The sequence below is a fragment of the Electrophorus electricus genome, chromosome 4, assembly GCF_041902795.1.
Source record: "Electrophorus electricus isolate QZ-2024a chromosome 4, ASM4190279v1, whole genome shotgun sequence".
NCBI classification, from domain to species: domain Eukaryota; kingdom Metazoa; phylum Chordata; class Actinopteri; order Gymnotiformes; family Gymnotidae; genus Electrophorus; species Electrophorus electricus.
Genome location: NC_137500.1, coordinates 13,497,501 through 13,508,202, shown reverse-complemented (window position 1 = coordinate 13,508,202; position 10,702 = coordinate 13,497,501). Strand labels below are relative to the sequence as shown.

Here is a 10,702-nt window from a genome sequence, read left to right as displayed (position 1 = left end):
ACAGAAGAAAATGTAAATGTAAGACATATGTTTACCACCGGAGTTCTGTTTTCCAAAAGCAGGTTTCACTTGAACCATTTAAACAGCCATTTAAAGAGCCAACATATTATAAAAATATTCTTACATTTGCCGATTTTCTTGTAAATTCCATATGCATTTCAAAACTAGATATTACACGTTTTCACGTTTCGCGCCAGAACCGCCAACGTGCTCCGTTTAACACCTGGCTTTCAACAAGATAAGCCACATCCGGCTAAAACCAACACTGCCAACGGTCACTGTTAAACGCCAGAACTGTATCTTTTCTAACTCCGAATAATTCTTGCGTTCACTGTTGTAATAGTTTAATTTCGTTTATATTTTCCATAAATATACAAATAAACCGTATCAGTTTAATAGAAATGAGCGTACCGAAAATCATTCCCTCGGCATTTGTAAATACCCAGGTATACCGTTATACCTTGATACCGCCCATGAAACACTGAAACCCGTGTAGCGCTTGATGCAGTCTAAAACGATTTCTAATCACAATCGTTTTTAATATTCAGTGAAGTCAAATTTTCATAAGCTGATTTGGCTCAGCAGGTTGGTAACACTTAATTCAAGACAGATCTATGCACAGGGATTTGTAAAGCATATCTGCTACTTGCACTTACATTTAACAAAAAACTTGCGATTTTCAACTTTAGGTCATACACTTCTGAATACCTTTTAATGGATCTTTACATCATTGGAATTTTTTTTTTTTAACAGCCAATAGGAAGAAATAAATAAGCAAATTACCAAGCAATTAAGGTAAAACTTAAAAGTGGCTCACCGCTCAAATATGGCCGTTTCCTCTCAAGTAAGCTGTTAAAAGCGGACCTCGTTCAATAAGGTCCAGTACTAAAAACATTCAATGCGCTCAGTGAACTTCACATTTAAATAAAAGATGATGGAAAAAAAAACGTGACAATGACAAATACATTCTCACCATCATATACAACCTTTTCCTATTGTTTTGCATTTTTCAAAAAAAAATAAAAAATAAAAAATAAAAAGCTTGTTAACTTGATAAGCAAGTATTCAAGTGTGTATGGCCTCAGTGGAAGAACGGAGGGAACGCATGTTCTAAAGACAGCTTGTGCAGATCTGTGAACATTCGCAGGTATTTTCCCCCCAATATTTTGCACATGGCTGATTCCAAAACGAACCGAGTAAGCCGACGTTCATGGCACAACTCCATCAGCCACACTCGTCCTATCTAGGTGGAGCTGACGGAGTTAACAGGACTAGCAGGGTAAGGAAAGCATGCTACTACGCTGACCTCGGGCTGGTTGACTAATCTGAGCTGCTCTGGAAACATCCGATGCTCGAACCCGTTTTAGACAAAGTACGAGCTTGCGATTGTGGTCTGAAAAGCACCAAATCCGATTTAAAAAGAGCAGATTTCACGTGGAAGGGTGTGAACGGATGCAAGATAAGCCAAAATAGAAACGCAGGCCTCTACAGCATGCTGCGAGATCTGAATTTCATACCCGTCCCAGACAGACACAGACGCAGACAGATATGGGTTCAAGCTAAGTTACGGGTCTCACCAACATGCATTAGAAAGAATGGAAGACAAAGGCCAACCAGTTTTCATTAGGGCCCAGATGATCTGTGGCAGTCCCTTAACATTTCAGTTGTGCTATTTTTGGCTCACTCACATTCAGTGACGAGACAGCAGTGAACTGAAGTTCACTGGCTTCATTTATACAGGACACAAGGCACTGAGATGGAGGCCCAACACACGGAGTGACAATAACAATAAAAAGACAATGATCATCTAAACACCAGTCCAGTCACAATCATCACCCCATCATTTAAGGTCCTCATATTTCCCCATGTTCTGTTTCAACAAAGTATACAACGTAACATTCATCAGACAATTGCCTTCGCCCTTCATGTAAAATGCGGGTCACAACAATAATCATACAAAGTGGAGTGCTGGAGTGCGTCCGTTCCTCGGGACTGTCTCTTCGTCCCCTGCAGAGCAGCGTCTCGCTGTCGCCCTCGTGCACGAGGGCCGTCTTCTTGAATGCGAGTCTTTTGGTCCCTCAAAATAAACATGACCAGGAAGTTTCTGAGTGGCTCTCACCTTCTTAGGACCATTAATTATGGCTTCATGATGTCTCGTCAGTGTATCTGTATGTGTGTGTATGGATGTACGGGGGGTCCCCGCCTCGCTACTCTTCAGCCCCTCACAGGGAGCGTGACGGAAGGCAGGAAGCTCTCGGGGTATGTGAGCGGTGCGTCCCATCGTCCTCACACTCGCACGGGGTTGGCCTCCTTGCTGACCCTGCGCCGAGGCAGGAGACGGCGCTTCAGCGCAACCAGCTACGGAGAGAACAGCACAGGAAGTGACATCGCACAGGTGCGCCATCTATAGCCGCTGCTAAGGACGTGTCATTTGGATACGCAACACACTCGGAAAAAGAAAACACAAGCTGAAGGAAGGTCAGACGACCGTGTGTTTTTCGTGAGCTTCCTTGGCCTCGGGTCAGTGCTGGTGCCAGGCGGCACACGTGGCGTTGTCAGTCCAAGAGAAGCAAACAAAGGGAAGAGTTCTGTTACGGAAGGCTTCTGTCGTCGCTCTCTGTGCTCGGCCGCACAGTGTGTTCGCGCGTGTGTTCGCGCGTGTGTTCGCGTGAGAAAGAAAAAACGTCAGAGAGGACCTTGCGAGAATGCACCACCTCCAGAGTGTGACATAATTGCTTTCCTGTCCTTGTACACAGAGTAAGATTTAAACCCCCCTCCCAAAAGTTCACTGGGATGATTAACCTCTCCCGGGATCAACAAGGGGGAAACCGAAGCTCTCCCTCATGGATCCAATCACAAGGCAGCCATTCCCTGCATGCTTCATCCCTGGCCAGGCCTATGTCAGTCCGTCACGGCCACTTACATCACCATTAACAAAATCAGGCCGAGCGCATCTATAAATAGGGGGCGTTCTCAGATAGACACCGAGGTGCAAAACGAACTTCTCAGCATCAGGGTGTTTTCCCAAGTCATCTGGTGTTAGAAAGCCTGCCAAGCACTGACCTGTTCGGCAAAGAAGGAGACCACGGTGAAAACCACCAGCGTCACCAGCACGCAATGGGTCCAGAACTTCAGCTTGTCCCTGTAGATTCGCCTGAAAGGCAGGTGAGCACAAGAACTAGCTTAGCATACGTTCCCAGGGTGCTCCTCTCCCACCCACCGCCACACTCCCATCGGCGAGACAGGCCATGGCAGCTGGCGGTGCACAGTGGCGTCCTTTCCATTTGCTCAAAGCACGATGTCATCCCACTATGTGCCAGACGTGACGGGCTGACATCAGCACGCCAGGACGTTGCGACATGCTTATCACTTCCCTGTCGCCACTCCCCAGGGATGTGTGTGTGTGTGTGTGTGTGTGTGTGTGTGTAGGAAGCAAGATGGAAACTCTTGACTGCTGCACATGGCTGCTCATACTCAGGAAGTCAGGCAGTGAGGCCATGTCAGCACAGTGTACTCTGCCCAGCTACACCCAAGCCCACATCCACCCCCCCACCCCCCCACACGACTATTTCAGGACACCGTCCTCTTCGCCTGCCTTAACCAACGGGTCTTCTCATAGACGCCGACGCACGCAAACAGACGAGTACACACACAGACTCATCTATACTGCTATACTTGTAAGGACCAATCACAGACCTAAGCACAGAACACATGAAGCTCTGACCTCTAACCCCATGCCTAATTCTACCCATTATCTGCACTCTCTCCTAATCCCATCATAGCCTGCGATCTTAATCCTAATCCTATCCATAATCAAAGAAATAAAACGTTAATGCTTCGGTTTGAGATTTTAAAACTATACAAACTTTACCGTAAAACTTTGAAACTTTCCACAAAGCTCTCACACGGAGAACTGAGTCTGCCGCTCTCAGCTGCTAGGTGTTCTTCACATCTTCCTCTGTTAGTGAGGCTGTCTGAAGTTTCTAAGCGTAAAAATCCAAGCGCACGCATGGATACATAAACACATTTAGCTTCAAGCGCCCTCTTATTGCCAGAATTCCTCCTCTGTTGGCAGCTATCGGCCATGATAATCTTCTGTCATCCAAAAGGAGTTAGCAACAAAGACGCTATAAACTCACACAAGCATAACTGAACATGTCTGTACATGTCTGCACAGTAGATCATATTGTGGTATAGCATCTGATGCATGACTTTTAAAACAATATTTTTAAGTAGTGGTGATTTCCTGCGCATTTTCCCGAGTCGCATTTGTGTCACTTTTAAAGCTGCTCTGATTTAAATTTGATTTAAATGATAAGACCAATCCTCCTAACTGGGTTAGCTGTTAACGGCCAACACCTAACCTCGGTTAAAGTCACATGCCCCTCCAAGAATGATCACCGCTCCTGCTAGTGACTTTGAAGTGCAGAAACGTATCTTCCATCTCTTTGCAGCAATGTCAGAGCTTAGTGAAGCAGCTCGAGGTTAAACGGTTCTGCTAGCCCTCACCAGAGGCCCTCCCGCCCAGCCTGGCCTCTGTTGAGAGACTGGTCTCTTTGCGATCTCCCATCCCCCCGGCCTCGCCCCAAGCCTCGCCCAGCTCCTGGCCTCTCACCACTCGCGCAGCTCGGCCATGTGCAGGAAGCGGTTGCGGTACTCCCGCGGCAGCTCGAACTGCGAGGGCAGCGGGAACATGGACTCGTAGAAGTCCCTCAGGACGGCCTTCACCATGCTGCCGTCCTTGTGGGTGTGGTCGATGTTGTCGTTCAGGCAGACGAACTTCCTGCGGGGGCGGAAGGGGGCGATGAGAAACGCTTGCACGTGGTGCCGTGGGACAGCGAAGCAGCGGGTCTGCGCACGCTCCGCCTACCTCGGGTTCTTCCTGATGTCGTCCAGCTGGCCCACCACATGGGACACGTTGGTCCGTACCATTTTAAAGGCGATCTCCTCCTCTCCCATGATCTCAAACCTAATCCGGATGACAAAGGAACACTGCTCAGCGTCGGCCGACATCTCGCGTCTCGTGACCCGCGTGCCGCGTTTCACTTACTTGTATTTGTTCTGATCTTTGAAAGCTTTCTGAATCCTCTCCACGATCGGCTGGCAGTGAATCACCAGACCTTTAGTGACAGGAGGCTGCACACAAGGAACGAGAGAGAGAGAGAGAGCGCTCACGTTACGCGCAAAGGTCTCTTCTGTGCCACGGCGGGACGCGGAGCCACCCGCGCCGCCTCCGGACGCAAGAGCCTCGTATGAACAACGTCAGGTCTCGACCTACGCGTCGCGTCTGCGGAACCTCGAGTACCCGCCACAAGATGGCCAAGAAGAAGGCTCTGACTAGCTTTCTCACCATGTTGGGGTCGTAGTAGGACTCCTGGGTGGGGCTGACCATGTGCAGCTGGGTCTGGTTGCTTGGGAGAGCCTTGGAGCAATTTATCAGCATCTGCTCGAGACTCGTCAGGTCCTGGACACAAGCGCATAAAGACAGGAGCTTAGCGGCACAACATCGCTCGCCCAACGTCCTCAAAGGTGTTTGGAGCAGCTTAGCTTTATTACTGAAGAGTGCGTGGAGTGTGTGGATTGAGGGTTGAGCACATTGAGCTGTGAATTCTGAAAGTATTTCTTCTGCCCAAGCAGATAAGCATACGTCAGTCGAGGGAGAGACGGTGATGACTGTTGTTTTGTGTTCGTCGGCATAAAGTCAGCCTTCAGTACCGTCTTGCTAAGCCACGCCCCTGACTGCGACACCTTACCCGTCAGTCCTCCCGTCCAGTAGGGGCCGCCACCAAGGCCGCAGCAAGTACCTGCAGGCTGAGCGGGAGCTCATGGATGCGGGTGGCCAGCGTGCGGATCTCCCGGTCGGACAGGACGCCCGAGCGGTCTGTGTCGATCTCGTCGAAGACCCGGGAGACGTCGAACCGCTGCAGCGCGCTCATCAGGAAGTAGAAATAGGAGAAGGCGAACTGCATGTCCTCCGAGTGGCGCACGCGATGGTAGGAGGTCTTGTCGAACTCCTGAGGGAAGCTGAGAAGGTGGAGGAGATGGAGAAAGATGCAGAGCAGAGAGACAGTTCACAACAGAGAATCAGAAAGTAACCCCAAAAGCACCATGATCACAAAAAGAGACTGGAACTGTCTCATTTTAAGATCGCTGTCTCATTTTACGATCGCCATTATACAGCCATGGTAAACAATTCATGCAGAGGCAACAACGTCTCCTACGAGCTCTCGCGGGTACGCGCGCTGCGTCTCTTACGTGTCCTGCAGCTCCTGCATGACGAGCCTGTCAATCATGTGCGGCATGTGGGCGGGCACTTTGCGTGACGTGAAACCGAACTGGCCGTTCAGAAGCTTGTTGACGTAGCGCAGCGAATCGGCGAAGGTGTCCTGCAGCCTCCGGCCAGTGGCACTCCTGTCGGCTTTGTAGGACAACTCCATCTCCAGCCGTTCTGTTTCCTGGGAGGGACAGTCGGGGAGGGTTTTTTTGCGGTGAGCTGTCTCTCTTGTAATGGACCATTTTCCTCTGGGTATCTCAGATCACTCACCTCCAGAAGGTCCTGGAAAAACTTTTTTTTTTCCCATGGCAGGAAGCTCCATTCGGAGCCCATGTAGCGTTGGAGCCTGCGGCCCACAGGGGGTGCCCTCTCTGCCTGCCCGTGGCCGTTCCGGGGCTCCACACCCCCCTCCTGCGCAACCGGCGTGGGCCGCGGACGCCCGGCGGGGTCCCGCTCTCCTGGAGACTCGGCGTCGACCTTGACCGGGACGAGCGAGACCATCCCGCCTCGCCGCAGCTCACGCGCCGCTTCGTCCCGGAAGGGCCCGAGTAACATGGCTTTGGTCAGATTGTAGCCCTTCACGGTGATGTCCCCTACGAGCAGGCTCTCCTCCAGCTTCTGCAGCTCACGCCTCACAGCGTAGGGCAGGGCGGAGACGTTCAGCGCCGGTGCGCCCGCCGCACGCTCCGCCGCGCCCCCGGCAGGCCTCTCCCTCACCCTGGGGCCCCGCTTCTCCACGGGCACGTCAGCGAACGGCACCTCCGGTTCCGGGGCGGCAGCCGTGGGCTTGGGCCCCTGGCCCGCCTCCGAGGCGTTGAGCTTGGGCATCTGCCGGGTGTCCACGGCTACCGTGAAGCTCACGGCGAACTCGTGGCCGGCGTGGTCCTGGAAGGTGAGGTTGTAGTGGAGCTGGGTGGTGTTGTGGCCTGGCAGCAGCAGCATGTGGAGGGTCTTCCACTTGTTGGTGACGGAGGTGTGGCGCAGCGCGGGGCTGTCGCTGACGTGCGCCTCCGACACACGCTCGGCGAGGCCCGCGAAGCTGAAGTAGGGCCGCAGCTCGCCCCGGGGGAGCTCATAGTGCGTCTGGTTCGGCAGCAGCTCCACGCGGTGCAGCTCGCCGAAGTGGTCTGATCGCGTGCGCGCGCGCGTGCACACAAACCCAAACACAGAACCAAATCCAAACACAAATGCATATTTGCACATGAAAAAGGAACGCACGCGCACGCACACACAAACATATACACAAACCCAAAGCCAGACGCAAATACACGTGTGTGCACACACAAACACAGAAACACAAGCACACACAGAAAGAATGATTTTCTGACCCAACAAATGCCTTCACCTGGCACTTAACCCTCTGAAACTGCAGTTAATGCCAATGTGTTGCATTAATGAATGAATTATTTTTACTTGTAGCTCTTTGCAACAAGCAGAACAAGGGTACAAAAAACTTTACATACAACAAGAATCACAATAAACAGAAATATAAATAAATTAATAAAACACATAACAGCCATATATAAAATGCATTGTAATGTTGAATGTACATTCATGTTCTGGTCTACTTAACAGCCTTATCTATGGTTGGTTTTTGCATCATTTCCAAAAAAAAGCACCACCCCACCTCTCTTTCACTCTTGCCCACAGTCTCCCGCTCACCCTGCCTACAACTTGTCTCTCTCTCTCACTCCCACTCTCTCTCACCTTGCCCACAGTCTCCGACGTCGAAGCCGCAGGCCAGCACGTTGCACGCCTGGTCGCAGAACTTGTCAGCCAACCAGGAGTTGGCGCAGCCCTGGTTGCAGAAGGCCATGCCCCCCAGGCCTCCTAAGCCAGCCCCGAACTGCCAGGGCTGCCCTGCTCCGCCCACCACGCCCCCGACGGCTCCGCCTCCAAAACGGCCGCCAGCCGCTGTGCCTGCAAGCAAACAAGCGCACGAAGGATTCAGTCATTCCTGCGTGTTTGCCCACCTACTCCAGCCACAGTTCCAAACCAAACAGGAAGGACGGAAGAGGCCCGCTCACCTAAGCAGTCTCCGCCGTCCCAGTCACAGGCAGAGTTGTTGCAGGCTTTATCGCAGTAGCCATCTTTGATCCAGGAGCCCGGGCAGCCCTCGGCGCAGTTAGGAACAGGCCACGTGAGGTACACCTGCAGGGGGGAGAGTGCATGAGGTACACCTGCAGGGGGGAGAGTGCGTGAGGTGCACCTGCTGAGGGGAAGAGTGCGTGAGGTCTGACCTTTTGGCCCTTCGAGTGGCTGTAGAAATCATCGGGCCACACGTCCTTGCCGAACATCACATCGTCGTTGAGGTAGACGAACTTCTGCGAGAGGCCCGGAATGCGATGGATGTGGGTCTCGATGGCTGGAGAGCTGAACGTGGGTAGGTGAGACACGTTCTGGAAGATCTCCTGAGAGGAATGAGAAACAGACAGACACACACGTGCAGGCAGATAGGGACATTACCAGTGGAATCCCAGGCTATGAGATGACATGTAAAGGCCAGCGAGCGGGAGCTCACCTGATGCGTAACCACGGTAATGCGGGGGTTGTCCAGGTTTAGCCAGGAAGGGATCTGCCCATTGGTGACGACGAAGATGTGCCGCACCCAGGGGGCGTGCCTCTCCACCGAACGCAGCGAATAGCGCAGCTCCTCGTTGTCCTCGAAGCGGCTGGCCGACACGTCCTCGTCCTGCTTGGGCTGGAGGCACACAGCACCAGCGTCAGACGCCCATGGCCCGTTCCTTGACATCTTGCCCTCGCGTTGCGTTGCAGCGCACGGCGGCGGCTACCTGCGAGACGGCGCTGAGGTCCCAGAGCAGGTAGGCCGGGTGGACCATCAGCTCCTTGCCCCCTAGTGTCAGGTTCTTCTTGGCTTGCTGGAGAAGGTCGGCGAAGTCCTGTGGCGCGTTCAGGTGCAGGAGGGCGATGCTTGCCTCCGAGTACAGCTGCAGCTGCCGGACGAGAGGCGCGGACCATTAGGAAAGAAGCAGCGCAAGCTCTCCAGAGACGGCCCGATTACAGAGCTCAGTTCTTCTAACTCTAGTAAAACCGGTTTAGAGTGCAAACACGCCGTTCAGCCAGCACGCTTTCAGATGAGGAGGCTGAGCTCCAAAATGCTTATGAATCCTTGCAGGACTTTTGGGAGGGATTTTTATGTTTTAAGGCAAATTATCTTTTAACAACAAAAGGCTGTGTTATTTTTAAACAAATGTGCAATAGAGTATTATTTTTTATCATGGAAACCCTAATTATTCCATGCACCATATTAAGTAACAGCAACCTCCACATTACTAGGCAGAAACAAACCATGTAATGTAAAGTGGGTCAAAACTATGATACATATTTAGATAAACTAAACCACAAACTGTGGAACACCCAAACAATGCAACAGTTGACATTTCCATTACAGCTCTATAACGTCTCCATAAAGCATGGACATCTGAAGGGAGCAGGTTTGTGTGTGTAGTGTAGGTGAGAAAGGCCTGGCAGGGACATGTATCCTCCAACACCACCGCACAGACAAGGTGCGGTCACTGGAGCACGTTTAGCGCACACGGAGGAGACCTGCCAACGTCTCTGGACCATCTCACGGACGGATGTGCATCTGTGTTCGGTGCACAGACCCCATCTGGTCCTGCTGTCGCCCTGGTGAGCACCTTCATCACTTCAGTGTACACGCGTGCACGTGCGTGCACAGACACGCACAGGCACAAACACGCACACGCACAGACACGGCAAGCTCCTCGGGTGAGAAGTGCTTTCACAGGTTCAGGTTCTCCCACATTAACTGTTTTATCAAACCTTTATAACGCCATTTAGACACACACACGCACGTCCGTAGCTAACATTCTTCTATACGCGCCTTTTATAACCTCATCCAGGCTGAAGGGAGTGTGTGAGTGTACTGATCTTTTCAAATCAACAGCTTTTGCGCCGCGGTCCAGCTTCCAGGAACATTTGCGTGGCCGGACCCATCCCACCTGCATACTTAACTCATGACAAGCTGGCTTGGGACAGGGCCGAGGATGACGTTTGCGTGGGTGCGTGCAAAAGTCCTGCATGGCCTCCGAAACGTCGCTTGTAGTAACGCAATATCTGCAGCTTTATAAGCAAACAGATTCGTTTGAGTGTCTAATTTGCGGCCTCTCGTGCGGGGCGCACAAACCGAGAATGTTCGGGCAATTCCGTCGGGCAGACGACAGCCACGCTTAAGCAGACAGTCTGCTTAACAGTCTGTGGACTCTTAGCTGGAAGCAGCTGCGAGTTTGTTCCTAGAGACGGCACACACAGACAGGTGCAAAGACACACTCGCATGCACGAGCACTACCCTCACTCCATCTGTCTCTCACTCACACACACACACACACACACACACACACACACAGACACAGCGAAATCAGAGCAGTATTTGACTATATTTGAGCA

General features: G+C 51.9%; 1 protein-coding gene across 4 annotated transcripts in view; it reads right to left on the bottom strand.

The window, feature by feature from the left end:
* Positions 1-684: 684 nt before the first annotated feature.
* Positions 685-10,702, bottom strand: part of gnptab (N-acetylglucosamine-1-phosphate transferase subunits alpha and beta) — a 15,298-nt gene continuing 5,280 nt past the window's right edge. Inside the window, exons 8-21 of one of the 4 annotated variants that reach the window (XM_035520228.2) lie at positions 9,067-9,228; positions 8,796-8,975; positions 8,515-8,685; positions 8,302-8,425; positions 7,982-8,194; positions 6,545-7,401; positions 6,256-6,455; positions 5,805-6,024; positions 5,351-5,464; positions 5,051-5,136; positions 4,871-4,969; positions 4,616-4,783; positions 3,064-3,154; positions 685-2,358 (exon numbers count right to left, since the gene is read on the bottom strand). In XM_035520228.2, the coding sequence (XP_035376121.2) occupies positions 2,287-2,358; positions 3,064-3,154; positions 4,616-4,783; positions 4,871-4,969; positions 5,051-5,136; positions 5,351-5,464; positions 5,805-6,024; positions 6,256-6,455; positions 6,545-7,401; positions 7,982-8,194; positions 8,302-8,425; positions 8,515-8,685; positions 8,796-8,975; positions 9,067-9,228 (2,757 nt within the window). In that variant the 3' untranslated portion in view covers positions 685-2,286. Of the gene's footprint in view, positions 2,359-3,063; positions 3,155-4,615; positions 4,784-4,870; positions 4,970-5,050; positions 5,137-5,350; positions 5,465-5,753; positions 6,025-6,255; positions 6,456-6,544; positions 7,402-7,981; positions 8,195-8,301; positions 8,426-8,514; positions 8,686-8,795; positions 8,976-9,066; positions 9,229-10,702 lie in introns of those variants that run through there. The other 3 variants (XM_081712517.1, XM_081712518.1, XM_081712519.1) reach the window with 3 other exon arrangements.